Below are 16161 nucleotides of genomic sequence, written 5' to 3'. Positions count from 1 at the left end.
GGAGATCTGATAATGTTCAGCCTTTCCTTTTTGTAAATTAGTGAATAAAAATAAATGTTCTTTAACTTGAGAGTAACGAGTCATTGATGGATCTTCCTTGCCCCTTTTCTTTAGTCTCATGATGTTAGGCAGTGTAGGGTGAGTGAATACATGTACATGGGTAGGTGTGTGTTCTGGAGAGTTGTTCTAGTGTTCAAAAACATTGGCTTTTCCCGCCTTCCAGGATGGTGGAAACACTGGAAGTGAATGGTAAGGGATCCTGCCTCAGAGCATTTTAAATTATGCCCTTTGCCAAAAGGCAGATTAAATTGTGAAGGCAGACAGTAAGGCGTCTTCGTTAAAGGTGAGAACAGAGGTAGGGAGCAGAGAGAGAGTGTTTTGTGTATAGTACTTTGACTTGAGAAAATACCATTATGATCTGGGAAACAAATGTTGCCAGCATAGGCTGCTCTCTGCGTCAAAAAAGTAGTTTTGTTATATGGAACAATTCTTTATGTATATTTTAAATATTTCAGGAGCCACTGGAAGTGGGGAAATGGTCTGTACAATATGTCAAGAAGAGTATTCAGAAGCTCCCAATGAAATGGTTATATGTGATAAGTGTGGCCAAGGTAAGCATTGATTTGTTTTAATCTTGTGGAAACATTTTGTTATATACTTAATGCCCCTGTTGATGATTAATGATTAAAAATTCTTTATGTTGGTAATTTGAAGCTCTTACCATAAGTTTAGTCATCAGTTATAAATATATTAATGTAGGAAAGAGAATACTAAAATGCCTTCTTTAAATTGTGTTGCAGTATTTATTAATAAAATAGAATTTGCTTTATGCTTTTTTTGATATTAAGGATATCATCAGTTGTGTCACACACCTCATATTGATTCCAGTGTGATTGATTCAGATGAAAAATGGCTCTGTCGACAGTGTGTTTTTGCAACAACAACAAAGGTATCTTTTAAGTGTTTTGGGCTAATGCCCTAAATGGAAATTTGTAAGGCACTATCAACGTAATGATTGTGTACGTTGAAAGTTTATCTGAATGAAATGAGCAGTCAGTGCTGGGTAGAAAGAGGTACTGCTTATTGTTTGACTAATGATGCTTAAGTGACTTGCAACTATTCTTGCACTTATTTTCTGATAGTGGTCTTGGAATTGGGGCAATAATTTGAAAGAAAAGACAACAAAATAAATAAAGATTATTATTGGTCAAACAGTTTGTGATGTGGTAAGAAATTTAGAATGCAAATTTCTTTGGAAGTTTCAGAAGCATTTTAAAATTAGAGAATTATATTTAAAATTTTATCCTTCACTCTTTTAAATAACTTTTTCCCTCTAATATAGAGGGGTGGTGCGCTTAAGAAAGGACCAAATGCCAAAGCATTGCAAGTCATGAAGCAGACATTACCCTATAGTGTGGCAGACCTTGAATGGGATGCAGGTCATAAAACCAATGTCCAGCAATGTTACTGCTATTGTGGAGGCCCTGGAGAGTAAGTAAATACAGTTATTTAATGCCCTTAATTTTTAGTTGCTTATATTATCTACTTTATTTTTGTTAATGATTATGGTATCGGAGTGATAGTGAATTGTAAATGCATGAAAGTATCAATGAAGAAAATTGGGGAGGATTAGAGGCCATAGTTTTATTTATCTACTATTGTTTGCTGAATAAGCGAGTCAGCAAACAGTTCTAAGAATGTTTAGAAATTTACCTTTAATTTCTGATCACTGGTTCTAGTTCTGCTCTTTGAAACTAAACCCATCCATCTTATTTTTTGTAGAGGTAGCTCTTAAAATAGTTAAGTCCAATAATCATATTTCCCACTCTCTGAGTGACATACCAAGTGTTCTCTCATCTAGGCTAAAATCTCCATTCACATCAAACATTCTTTATGAACTCTGTCTTTGTTGCTCTTCAGTTTTTGAAAGTTTACTCTTGAAATATGGTGCCATGATTTCAAAATGCAGTGTTTCCAGGAATAGTCTGACAATATAACGAGGCTGTTAAAAGTTCTAGGTATTATGCTTCTGTTATTGCAAGAAAAGATTGTGTTACCTCTCTTTGGTTGAATATGTCCCATCATATTCTTTTGGCTCATTCTGGGTTTGTTGGTAGTTGACTAAAACTTAAAGTTCTTTTTTTCATATAAACTGATATTAAACCAAATTGTGTACCATGTATTTGTGCTACACTTAAAAAATGTTAGTGAATAACTTTACATTTAACTCTATTTAAATTATAATTATTGGTTTCTTAAATCTTATTGGACTCCATGTTTCTTAAGACAGAGGTGCTCTCTAGAGGATACAGGGACATATAAGTTGTTTAGTGCTGAAAACGTGAATAAGTGAACATATAAATTATTTTTATTTCTTCATTTTATCTTGTCTCTGATCTTATGGAATTTTTATTTGTGGTTTAACATTTTTATAATATTTTTCAGTTTTTGGTCTCTTGTAGATTTGAAAAACATTATGTCTGGTTTCTTTAAATCATTTATAAAAGAGATACAGTGAAAAGAGATGAATCTTTTCCCTTTAATCATTTATACCTAGTGTTTTGAAAGTGAAAGTGAAGCCACTCAGTCATGTCTGACTCTGCGACCCCATGAACTGTAGCCTACCATGCTTCTCCATCCATGAGATTTTCCAGGCAAGAGTATCCGAGTGGGTTGCCATTTCCTTCTCCAGGGGATCGTCCCGACCCAGGGATCAAACCCAGGTCTTCCACATTTCAGGCAGACACTTTACCCTTTGAGCCACCAAAGAAGTTTATATACATTATTTTATGAAGCAGATTATTTATTGTTCTTTAATCTCTTGACTACATGAACTATATTTGATACTGCTAACACTTTAACACCTAACAGAGTACCTGGAAAATCGTATTCATTAGTCTTTTGCCTTTAGTAGTTGTCTTGCCTTTGCCTGTGTATGGCTTAAGATTAATGGTGGGGCTCATTTAGTGAGCAAAAGAATTTGAAGAAAAGGTATTAATTTGGTGGCAAATAAGGATATTTATATATTAAAACCATGTACTAACTAAAAAAGACTTAGCTATAGCTGAAGATTCAGTTTTAGTATGTTCAGCTATCTGAAAGGGGACAAAATCTGTCACAGAGCCTTTATACCGGTGGAGCCTTAGATTAGGTTTGTAATTATGTTAATCAAATTTATTAAATTGCTATACTCCTTTGTGTTATAATGAACAAGAATGATGGAAACACAGGAATAAAGTTGCCTATGGTCATTTGGTATATAGGACAGAATAGCTCTACATATTGGTGACCTCTGAGACTGTTGATGTGAAAAAAAAATTGCAGACTTGTCAAAGATCCTTTACTAATTTAGGACCCACATTTCCCAACTGGTCCAGTGGCAAAGAATCTGCCTGTGAATGCAGGAGATGCAGAGACATGGGTTTGATCCTGGGGTTGGGAAGATCCCCTGGAGTAGGAAATAGTAACCCACTCCAGTATTCTTGCCTGGAAAATTTCCATGGACAGAGGAACCTCGCAGGCTACAGTTCATGGGGTTGCAAAGATTCAGACACTACTGAGTAACTGAGTGTGTGCATGTGTGTGTGCATACACACACTCTTGTTAACCAGAAATAGTAGACATAGCTTTCAAGAGCTTATAAATTCTCAAGAATAAAACGCGAGAAAGGATGATGTAGTCAGTATTAATAAACTTTTTGGAAAGGAAAAAATTTAACACAATATCAGAACTATGATGCTATACTCACAACTATATTCTGCACGTCACTTTTGTCGTGTTTTTTTTTAACCTTTACGTCATGAAAGGTAGTAATTTTAATCTTAAATTTTTTTGTATAGCTGGTATTTAAAGATGCTACAGTGCTGCAAATGTAAACAGTGGTTTCATGAAGCTTGTGTGCAATGCCTTCAAAAGCCAATGCTATTTGGAGACAGGTGAGAGAAGGGCTTTTGAGCTTTACTGACTTATTTATGGGCTTTTTTTTAGCTTTTAAAAATTGTGTGTTTGCCTTTTCACATTTCTAAAGGTTTTTTTTTTTTTTCCCCCAAGTTTGATTCGGAAACGGTTCAGCTTAGAGGGAAAATATTGTTTAATATACTTAAATTATACATAATTTTTTAAAAACACAATTTCTGTGCTTTTGGATATTATTACAGAAAGCTTTTAAAGTATTTAACCAGTGATTATATTGGTACCTATTGCCCCACAATGCATTCTATTATACTTTTTTAAAAGAAGCTCAATTAGGTCTCATGATAGGCAATTGGAAAAGGCCACAGAACCTTGATGCACACAGTTTATATCTTAGATCTAAAGAATGTCAGAAAGCTGACCTAATGTCCTTTTTGATTAAGAGAATGTGACATAGGGCTCTAGGAAGAAAAGTTATAGATAGAGCACTAAATGTAATATCAAAAACCCTAGGTTTAAATCATAGTTTATGCATTTTATTGTTTTTCTGACCTTAGCAATGTCAGCTTGTCTTCTGGGCTTATTTTACCAGATTGTTTTGGACATGTAAAAGTAACAGTGATTATAGCATATGAGAGCAGCCATCACAATTCTCAGTACAAACAAGTCATTAGTAAGTTATACTTATATGAATTTGTATGTGAATTCTGAAGGTCTCTAATGGTTAAAAAAACCTGATCCTGCCCCCCTCACCATATACAAACTGTTTCATTACTTGTCATTACTAGAGAAGAAATTCTTTACAGTGTCATGATTCAGATTATAATTTGCTTTGTTTATCAGTCCTTATGTCAATTGTAGGATATGTACTTGCTGAATATTAATTGTAATTGGTAAATAATTTGTACACACTCTTGCTTACTCAGTTACAACTTTCTTTTTCTTTAGGTTTTATACATTTATTTGCTCTGTCTGCAGTTCTGGACCAGAATACCTCAAACGTCTACCATTACAATGGTAAGTATGGACCTTTCTATTAAGGAGCAAAAGAAGAATTGTGTTTTAAATCTACAGGATGAAACTTTTCTATATACATTTACTTAGCTTAAAGAAAAATTTGTCCTTTATGCCTGGCTTTCTTTCTTTTCCTTTATTTATCCTCAAGCCTGATGTTATCTTTCCCAAAGGTTATCTAGTTTTATTGCTAAGGTAATAAGGCCATTCAGTTTCTAATGGTATAAAAAGTAACTTTGAAATATCTTTTAGATCTTCAAAATTCTTATTCATGTTTCTAGTTCTTTTGGGCCTTCAGAATACAGTAGAAGAGAGAAAGGTCTTATAATATGCCAGTTTCTGCCTCAGTTAAGTAATCCTTGGGCATGGGAAGTATGATGAATTTTGGAGATTTACTGAAAATGCTTATAGTAAGTACTTAGATATTTTTGTTAAATGTTTTACATATTTTAGGAAAAGATAGGATTTAATTAATGAATCAGATAAAATAAAATCTGTTACAGTATGATCCATTTTATAGCTTATGTAGTAGTGAAAACATGAAATTTTAGATCATAAATTAACTTTTAAACATCCGATTCTCTTTTAAGAAATCGAGTATCTTAAATTTTAGTTATTATTCAGGGTAAATTAATGTTTTTCATTTATTTTCATATATGTGATTTATTGTGAATATGATATGGTATTAACCATCTGTTCAGCTAAATACTTTGGATTTTTTTAATAGCTGGTTTTATAATAATAATGTGTGATTTAAAAATAATAACCAAAACATTATTTTCATATGATTTGATTATTTTTGGATTCCAGGGTAGATATAGCACACCTATGCCTTTACAACCTAAGTGTTATTCACAAGAAGAAATACTTTGATTCTGAACTTGAGCTTATGACATACATTAATGAAAACTGGGATAGATTGCACCCTGGAGAGGTAGGTGGTCTCAGAGCTAACATCATTAGCTACTTAATGTCTCTTTTATTTTGTTTTTGTTGAAAGCAGCTAAGGCACATGTGCAAGCCATACATCTAAAGTAGCATTGTATTTTTAGATAGGGAGAAATAACTTCGGTGAGGCTATCAGGATCAGCCCTCATTCTCCTGTTTGTTGCCTGTTAACTTGAGAAAAAATGTAGGAGGAAATAAATTACTTAATTCTTCCATTTTCTGAAATGAGAATTGCCGTAGCTGAAGATAGAAGAGAGGGAGAAATCCTTATTACTGGGTATCCTGTGGTTCCTCCTTCTTTTCTTCTAAGTGTACTGTAAACTTAGAGATGTAATTAACATTCTTCATTTCTCTCTTTTTGGTACTCTCTTTTATATCTTTGACTTTCAGGAATAGTGGGACCTGGTAATAATGTTAGAATAATAAGAGAATGAAGTTACCTGAATTGAGGATTATCCCTCTCATTCTCACATCTCATTTTTCTTTTCATTTGCAAAGTGTAACCACTCATGCTGTTTGTGAAGAGTTTTTTTTTTTTTTACAAAAAGCAATATAAAAGTTAATGCATGTTCATTGAATATTTGGAAAATACTGAACAGCACAAAGAAGAAAGTAACTTTTATATTTACCTTTTAAAAGATTTATTTAGAATTATTAAAATATAGATATTAAATGTTAAAATACAGATACTAAATTTTTTGTTCTATAATATGTGGAATAGATGTGTGAATTTTAGTCATGTGTTACTTTTTGAGGCAAAAACTAAACTGATACGAAATTTAGGAAGCATTTCTGCATTTGTAGCTTTTAGACAGGCAATTTATAAGGTTTACATCAAATACAGTATCAAGTTTCTGTTGTTGTTCTGGGGGTTTTATGAGGTATCAGGGAGTGCACAGTACACATTTATTAAAAGTAGTAGGTCAGTTGTATAAAATAAACACCTGTGATATACTTAGATTTTAAAATCAATGATACTAAAATCAATTGAGTTAAGAGTTTTGAGTGTTAGAAATTAGAATATAATATTCTCATTAAGTTTTCTCTTAAAAGCTTCTTTTAGATGACTGGAGAGAAAGTGAGTGACTTGTAAATATGATAAATTTTAATAAACTGATTAGTAATTGGAGAAGAAAATGTAAGGCACTATTATTAAGTATATCGTTCTTTATAGTCATCTGAATATTTAATGTTCTCATACATTAATTTCAAATACTTTCTTCCTAGCAGTGATTCTTTTAGCACTTCATATGCAGATACATTTATATTTCTGTTACGTTTTACATGGTTAAAGTCTGCATTGGTTACTTCCATGTAGATAGTGGGCATGCATATAAAAACTTAACTTGTTTATTTCAAATGCTATCATGTTTTATTACAATAAAAGATAACTTAGATTTATTGAAGAAGCTGAAAATAGAAAATAATAAAAACTACAGGCTGTTTTTAAAGAAATGAGTTCAATTTATGAATTCTAGCTGTCTCAGTTCCAGCTGAACTTCTGCTATACATCAGAAAACATTTATTTCAGCAATAGGTACATGTTTTATTTTCTGAACTCTATGAGATAATGTCTTACATGTAAGAAATTTCAATTTCTTATTCTTTGCCCCAAATGGAAAAATATATCTTTATTTAAAAATTAAGAAAAACATGATTACAATCAAATATGACTTTATAACAAATGTTTCACTTTTCTAGGAAATGTTCCCATTTTGGGGAGCCATCAGATTTATTATCATAAGAAGTGACTTTCTAGTCATTTCTCATTGCTCTTTTTCCACATTAAAAGAAAAAGAAAACATTCAGATTTAGTAGGTTAGTCATCTCATTCTCTGGTTATTTATAGATGGAAGTTCAGGTTTTAATTTTCTGTATTAATACTTTATATCTTAATATTGTAATTAGTTTTTAGAGTGAAGTTTTAATGATAAAGAGACCATAAAATTTGTAAGAAGTATTTGTTCATTGATGTTCATTTAGTTTACTTTTAAATGTTTGTGGTAATAGAAGCAAAGATAATACACACAGTGTATTATTCCTAATTATTAAAGTAGTAAATCTTTGGCTAACTGAAATTGAATTGCAAATTGAGTTTTGTGACTAACTCAAAATTAGGTTAATAAAATTTTCTTTTTATATTTGTATTAAAAATCTTTATATAAAGTAACATTAATTATAGTTATTCAAAATGATGTAATAGAGTTGGCCCTTCGTATCTGGTTGATTTTCCATGGTTGGAACCAAGGAATACTGAGGGCCAACTGTACTTTCAAAACATGTGAATTACTACATCTAAGTATATTAAAGGTACACCTCAGAGATACTGTGGTTTCAATTTCAGGCCACTGCAACAAAACTAATATGCTATAAATCAAATCACAAATTTTTGGTTTCCTAGTGCATATAAAAGTCATGCTTGTACCATACTGTAGTCTTTGTGTGCAATAGCATTATGTCTAAGAAAAGCAATGTACATAACCTTAATTTAAAAACTGGGACTTCCCTGGTGGTCCAGTGGTTAAGACTTCACCCTCTAATACAGGGGATGTGGATTTGATCCCTGGTTGGGGAGCTGAGATCCCATATGCCTCCTGGCCAAAAACCCAGAATATAAAGCAGGAGCAGTATTGTGACAAATTCAGTAGAGATATAAAGACTTTAAAAATGACCACATCAGAAAAATTTTTTAAAAGTAATACTGTTGCAGGATGGTGCTGACAGTCTTGCACGAGGCAGTGTTATTACAAACCTTCAATTTGTAAAAATTGTAGGATCTGTGATGTACAGTGAAGTGAGATACAATGAAAGAAGGTATGCTTATATTGGTTATTTAAGTACCTTAGAATACTGAAGTCATTTTGAACATCAGTTCTTATTATATATGCTGTAGACTATATGACAAAGATGTTTATGCTAGAATTTTAGAGAGTGCATTTTAGAGAGTACAGTTGACTGGAGTACACGGAGTTGGGGTATTGACCCTCTCTGTCATCAAAAATCACATACACCTTGAGTTGGCCTGCCCTGTCTGCAGTTCTGCACCTGCAGATTCAACTGTCCGCAGTATAGTACTGTAGTATGTATTTGAAGAAGTGAAGTGAAGTTGCTCAGTCATGTCCAACTCTTTGCGGCCCCATGGACTGTAGCCTACCAGGCTCCTCTGTCCATGGGATTTTCCAGGCAAGAATACTGGAGTGGGTTGCTATTGCCTTCTCCAGGGGATCTTCCCGACCCAGGGATTGAACCCAGGTCTCCTGCATTGCAGGCAGATGCTTTACCCTCCAAGCCACCAAGGAAGTCCTAGATGTATGTATTTAGTGGCGGGTAAAAAATCCATACATAAGTTAACCCATGCAGTTCAAACCCACTTGTTCAGAGGTCAACTGTATATCCTTTCACACTGAAAGGTAAGGTTTAACATACATATTTTCTTTTTTCTTGGTTATTTTCAGGATTGCTATGTCAAGAGAAGCTGAAACTTTTAGAACATGTTAGAACACAGTGATAATTTCCTTATGTGATCTTGGTAAACATCTTTGAGAGTTGGTACCTTAATGATTATCATATACACTGAATCTAGTATTTGAGAAACTACTGTGTTTTGAATTATTTTTTTTTGAGATAGTAAAAATATGTAGTATAATTTGACACCCCAAATAAAAGTTGCTTAAAATTTTTACATAGAATGAAGTGTTTAGAATGAGGTTATATCAGATTGCTTTGGGAAGTTACAATGAGATATTAATACTTTTTGAAATCTGCCTATTATCATTTGTCTTTACTTCCTAATGTGATTTGAAATTTCATTTTCATAAGGACAGCCCACTTTTCTGTTAGCTGTGGTCTTAAGTTTTAAATACCTAAAAGGTTGATAGAGCAGTGGGTTGAGTGCTACTTTACTTGAAGGATATATAGAGAAAAGCATAGATAAAATGAAATAATATGGCAGAAACAGTGTTTTGGCTAGAGAAAAATATAGTAGAAAAAAAATAGTAGAAAAATAGTAGAGGTGGTATAATACTTTTAAGGGAAAATTATAAGAAATTTGATTAAAAGCAGTACTTGGGGCCTTGAGTTGTATATTAGCGTACAGAGTATATGTTGGTAAACAAATTACTGAAGCTGTTTGGCATACTTAAGCCTAGGTGGTGTGGAATTCACTGTGGTAACTGAGGCATGTATTTTATCGAAGGGAAGAATTTTAACTATATGTAATAGCATGTATTGCTGTACAGAAATACATAACCCTGAACGTGAAATCACAGTGTGAGATTAGTGTCAGTATAGGGAGGAACAAAAATGTTTCTTCTATTGAAGTTCTATATTATAAACCTCATGGTCAGATGGAAGAACTCGACTATGATGCTCTTCTAATACAGATTATTTGATTAACAGTGTAATATTTGCACACTCTGTTTTCAAAATACAGTGAGGGAACCTTTGACTGCATTATGCGAGTTGAAATAAACAGTCCTATGCAAAATAGTCCTGGAGTGCTGAAAGAACTTACAGATAAAATTTGAATTCTCTAGGCAAGAATATTGGAGTGGGTAGCCATTCCCTTTTCCAGGGGATCTTCCTGACCCAGGGATTGAACCTGTGTCTCCTGCATTGCAGGCAGATTCTTTACCATCTGAGCCACCAGGGAGGCCCAGGAAATCATAGAGAACAGGTACCAAAAGAAAAAAAGAGAGTTTGTTGTGATTTCCAAAAAGTGAAAAGGAGTAGATTTGAGAAATTCTAAACTTTTGTTGTTGAATGTCTGCAAAATTGTAGAGCAGATTTTTCTTGTGAAGAATTAAAAAGCAGTCAAAAAATACCACTAGTTTATTAGAATAAATCATGTTAAATACCTTGGTTTCTTTTTTGATAGATACAGTTAGCAGCACTGATATGTCAAGTGCTAATGTGCATAGTATAACTCAGTTTTATATAAGATATTGGAATGTGAACTGGTTAGAATAAAATTTAAATGCATTTGTAGCTAATGAGTTAGTAGCAAAAGCAGTCTTTGGCTTGGAAATATTCTTGAGGGAGATTCTAATGGCGAGCCACAGGGTTCTGTTTTTGTCTCTATCTTCAGTTCAAGAAGGATGACAGAATCAGGAAAAAAGATCATCTCAAACACTGAGCTGAAAACCAAATCAACAGTAGTTATAAAATTTTTCTTTTAGGCTTAAATATACAAACAACAGTATGGAAGAACAATGTATAATGGGGGATACTTGGCTTGATGGCAGTTGATTTAATGAGATTTTAGAGTTAAGGTGGGAGTAGGGGACCAGGACTTTGGCAACCTCATGCGAAGAGTTGACTCATTGGAAAAGACTGATGCTGGGAGGGACTGGGGGCAGGAGGAGAAGGGGACAGAGGATGAGATGGCTGGATGGCATCACCGACTCGATGGACGTGAGTCTGAGTGAACTCCAGGAGTTGGTGATGGACAGGGAGGCCTGGCATGCTGCGATTCATGGGGTTGCAAAGAGTTGGATACGACTGAGCGACTGAACTGAACTGAGGGGACCAGGAAGAGGATGGAAGTACTTAGCCAAGCTTAGTGTGAAATAATCATGTGATGGTGCTGCTAAAAACCTTAACATAATCTTAATGCTTAGCCCTCTTCCCTACTGTCAAATACTTGAAGAACTGCCTTGTATAAATGAGAATCCATGTCCGATGCAGGATACGGCATGCATGGGGCTGGTACACGGGGATGACCCAGAGAGATGTTGTGGGGAGGGGGGTGGGGGGGGGTTCATGTTTGGGAACACATGTACACCTGTGGTGGATTCATGTCAATGTATGGCAAAACCAATACAGAATTGTAAAGTAAAAAAAAAAAAAAAAAAAGAATCCAGGAGGGAATGTTTTGTTCGCCCATGGCATGGGCTTCTTCATTAGGTTTCATCTGTGGTAAAACCAAGGTTTCATGACTCTTGAGTACTATTAAAGGGATTACAGTATTAATGAAAACTTGAATTAGGTGGATATCTCATGTCTCTTTTGAATTATAAAGTCTGAGTCCATTATTTCTCCTTTAATAGAAATTTTCTGTCATTGGACACTTCAGAAATTACAACAGGAAGGTGTGGTATGGTTAAGGAGAATGAGCACCAAACTTTCTTACTTTCCCTTTCCTCTTAAAGTACCCAATACAGGCTCACAATGGGCTCTCAGTGAATGTTGAAGGAATGTACTTGTCATTTGGGTTCAAATTCTACCTCTAGCTAACCAGCAGTGTGAATTTGGGCAATTTAGGTTTATAGCTGTTGACTAATTGGTAAAATAAAAGTAGATGACTGTGAAAGTCTCTTGTACCTACCATGTTATATTTGACAGATTTGTGTATTTTTTTTACTTGAAGTTCTGAGGTTTGGGAGTTTCAGCTGCTAAATAAAATTACTGGCAGTCATTTTGAAAGTCAGTGGTGGTATTTTGGAAGATTTTTTGTTCATTTGTTTTAATTTTTATTGCTTTAATTGAAGATGGTATTTTATAATTTAATTTTTTTCTATTGGGCCCTAGTCTTTAAACTTTGAAGAAAAGGCAGAAATAACTCTGAAAGAAACTTTTTTGAAACAAAATAGAGTATTTTCCAGAATTGAATGTTTATATTTTAAAATGGTATATGATGATAAAAACGTACTGAGTCACTTTGATTTTAGGCTTAACCAAAGTCTGTAATTGGTATGAAAACAAAATCCCCAAATTTGTTATTTTTTCAAAGTTATAGAGGTTGTTGATTTGTGTTAGAAGTATTGGGAAATAAAATGGCATGTTTAGCATTACCTTTTATATTCTTTCCTGTTAATATCTATTAGAAGCTTTATAGTTGATATTAAAGTAATTCTAATGTATTATGACTTTCCCAGGTTATAGAATTAAAGTAAATTCAATGATAAATAATAAAATCCCATTTTTATTGTATTTTATAGTTTATGGTTCTTTCAAGCATATCATTTTATCTATATAAGTATTGATAGTAGTAAAGAAAATAGTAAAGGATTTATACTCTCTTTTTTATATGTGAGAAAACAAGATTTGAGAGGCTAAATGGCCTTAAGTCACAAAGCTGGTCAGTGAGGACCTGAAATTAGAACTTTGATCTTCTGACAACTAGTCGGTCAACTTTTCTTTTGTATCACATTGCGTCTATCACCTGTGTATTACTAATCAATGAAATTACAGTGCACTAAATTGTTTTTTGATACTTCACAGCTGGCAGACACACCAAAATCTGAAAGATATGAGCATGTTCTGGAGGCATTAAATGATTACAAGACCATGTAAGTTATTTTATGTATCCCTATGAGGGAGATATTTGGTAATTATAAGGAATAATGGCATTAAGAATTGTGAGATTGGTATAGAGTTAATACATACCACTTTAATGTCCTCGCTCAGTCAGAGTAAACCAGTGATTCTCAAAGATTGAAGAGGGGAGGAACAGTTCTCTGGAAATGGTGGATGGAAGGCATATCAGTATTTCAGGAGAATTTGGTCAGTTTAGTTGAAAAAGCATAATCAGTAATGACTTGTTCTTATAATTTAATCTGCTGAAAGTAAAACAGAATCATATTAGCTGGTAGGAATATGCAGAAGATAGGGGGTTATATTAAAGAGAAGATAGGTTTTTAAATGATTGAGGTCTTCTATGATTTTAAGTTTAGTTAGTGCCATCTTTAGGAATAGTAGTAGTATTAGTGATCTAAGTTTTTGATAATTAAGTGACATTGATATAGTCTTATATAAATCTTTCCCTTTTTTTTTTAAAGGAGCATATCTACATCTCTTAGAAATATTTTAAAAAGGCAATAGAAATAAAATGTATATGCTGGTTTCAACCAGCTATTGAATTATAACATTTTTGTTTGTAACATGTTGCTTTTTTTGAACTTAGCAACATTTTTTCATTAATAAATGTTATAATTACAAGTGGTTAGATCTTTAGGACAACTTAAAAAAGCCATAAAGTTACCTGAGCAGTTACTGTGCTGGTAAAAATACTTTATAGGACAATGAATTCTGAAATCCCAATTTAGTGTGCTAGAAATAACCTTTGTTCCTACTATGGTAGAAATGGGAGCTCCTGTTTCTCACACTTATATAAAAGGTGAATGGCAGTCCAAGCACTTGGTAGTGGTTATTAGGCCAGGCATGCTCTAGTAGAGCTAAGAGGTTATTTTAGAATAAGGACTCTAAGGACTTTGGGAAACGATTAAGGAACATATATTTCAGAAACCCAAGCCCACAAGAAATGTCACCTCTGCTCCAGGTTATTTCCAATTCCAGATCTGACATGCTAGACACTCCTTTTATTTTCTGGGCCTCTAGGATTGATGTACTTTTTTCCAGTGCTCTTACCTATTTCTGGCCAGGGTTTCTCTCCTCACCTATTCACTCTGAAATAGAATTCTTTTTTCCCTAAACCTTTTTTGAGGTGTTTGTAACAGATAAGACTGAAAATGTGGAAAAGCACATTGAGACTAAAAGAGACACCACTCTCTACTCTTCTTTGTTTAAAAAGTTAGATGTTACATTTTAAAAAGAAAAGTGGACATGTGTTCTTCCTTCTAATACTATTCCTCTCTCCTGCTCCCCTGTCATATCCTACTGTGGACTGGCTCTGGGGCAGATAAGAACCCAATAAAGCAAAGGGAAAAAACAAAAGCAAGGGGGTAGTATTGGGTAGACTTTCATGTGTTTTACGACTCAGGGTCTTCCATGTATATGTGTTCAGTTTTTAAATTTTTAGTTAATTGTTTTTTAAATTTAGGTTTATGTCTGGGAAAGAAATAAAGAAGAAGAAGCATTTGTTTGGGTTGCGAATTCGTGTTCCTCCTGTGCCACCAAATGTGGCTTTCAAAGCAGAGAAAGAACCTGAAGGAACCTCCCATGAATTTAAAATTAAAGGCAGAAAGGCATCCAAACCTATATCTGAATCAAGGTAAAAGTTGATCTGTGGGTTGGTTTTTCTCTTTAGCTCATTTGTAACTAAAAATGTGTGTTACTTAAGCCTCATTAGTATATTTGAAAGTACAAGTGGCAGTGACCCTGATTTGTTATCCTATTTAAAATTTCTCGCTTGAACAAGGTACAAAGAGTTAATGCTAGATGTTTATTTATCTACTATAGATCTAAGGCTTTCCAGGAATAGGCCCTATTGATTTTGTTCAGCATAGGTATCTATTCATTTGTTTGTTCATTTCTCATTCATTTGTTCATTCATTGTATGTATCAAGCACCTTACTGTCTAAGTGCTGGAGATATAATAAATAAGACCTTCTTTCTGCCCTGGTGGGGTTTATATTATAATGGAGAAGAAAGGTGGTAAACAAAATAATTATAGATCAGGTTAATACCATTTAGGAAATAGCAAACAGATTTAGACTGTACTGAGATGGATAGAGATATAGGGGTCTACTTTAAGAAAGAGGCTTAAGAAGGCTTGTTTATGATAATATTGAAGCTGAAACTTTAAAGAATGAGAATGACCTAACAATGTGAAGAATAAAGGGAAGAATACTTCAGGTAGCAGAAATAACAAGTGTGAAGCTATGAGGCATGTTCTAGGAACTTTCAGAAGGCTACTAAGGTGTGAACAAGGGCTGGAGAGAGTAGTATTGGGTACTGGAAAGGTTGGGTGGGGCTTGGTCATGTGTTTTGTAGACCTCATAAGGAGTTTCGGTTGTTTTCTCAGAATAATGGGAAGCTATTTAAAGATGTATGTACACTGAATTATCTTTTAAAATACTTCTTTGGATCTGTTTGGAAAACAAATCTATAGAAGTAAGAGTAGAAACAAGAAAAAATGAAGACTTCCAGTTTTCTAGGTGAGAGAGAATGGTAGCTTGTGCAGTTGTAGGTGATAGCAGTCAAGTAGAGAGAAAATAGATTCAAGATCTCCACTGGAGGCATAATTTGTTGGCTTTGCTAATGAATTAAAATTTTAAAGGAAGGGCAAGATAAAGTTATACCATGCCCAGATATCTTGTTTGAGCAACTAGTGGGTGGTTATGTCTGTACCAAGAACTGGAAGAATAGATTTTGATGACGTGAATAAAGCATTCTTCCATTTTAGACTCATTTAGTTCAAGATTCTTATGAGGAATATCTAAGGGATAATGATGTTAGATACAGGCAATTGGGTGTGTTCAGTCAGGAGCTCAGGACACATGATAATAAATTTTGAAGTTGATTTATAAAACCATGAGAATGGATGATATTACCTAGAGAGAGAAAAGAAGAGAATGTGGCCCAGAATAATGTCCTGGTATTATTTAG

The 16161-nt window shown here is 33.8% G+C and overlaps 1 protein-coding gene across 6 annotated transcripts in view; it reads left to right on the top strand.

Annotated features, from left to right (window-relative positions):
* The window catches only part of MTF2 (metal response element binding transcription factor 2), a 79092-nt gene that overhangs the window by 51155 nt on the left and 11776 nt on the right, over positions 1–16161 (top strand). For all 6 annotated transcript variants that reach the window (XM_040232295.1, XM_040232294.1, XM_040232297.1 and 3 more), the window contains 8 exons: positions 516–611; positions 849–949; positions 1343–1491; positions 3840–3935; positions 4861–4929; positions 5737–5860; positions 13096–13163; positions 14654–14824. In XM_040232295.1, the coding sequence (XP_040088229.1) occupies positions 536–611; positions 849–949; positions 1343–1491; positions 3840–3935; positions 4861–4929; positions 5737–5860; positions 13096–13163; positions 14654–14824 (854 nt within the window). In that variant the 5' untranslated portion in view covers positions 516–535. The remainder of the gene's footprint in view (positions 1–515; positions 612–848; positions 950–1342; positions 1492–3839; positions 3936–4860; positions 4930–5736; positions 5861–13095; positions 13164–14653; positions 14825–16161) is intronic.

The sequence above is a fragment of the Oryx dammah genome, unplaced genomic scaffold (genome assembly GCF_014754425.2).
Source record: "Oryx dammah isolate SB20612 unplaced genomic scaffold, SCBI_Odam_1.1 HiC_scaffold_28, whole genome shotgun sequence".
In the NCBI taxonomy this organism is placed as follows: Eukaryota; Metazoa; Chordata; class Mammalia; order Artiodactyla; family Bovidae; genus Oryx; species Oryx dammah.
This window is presented reverse-complemented; position numbering and strand designations above follow the sequence as displayed.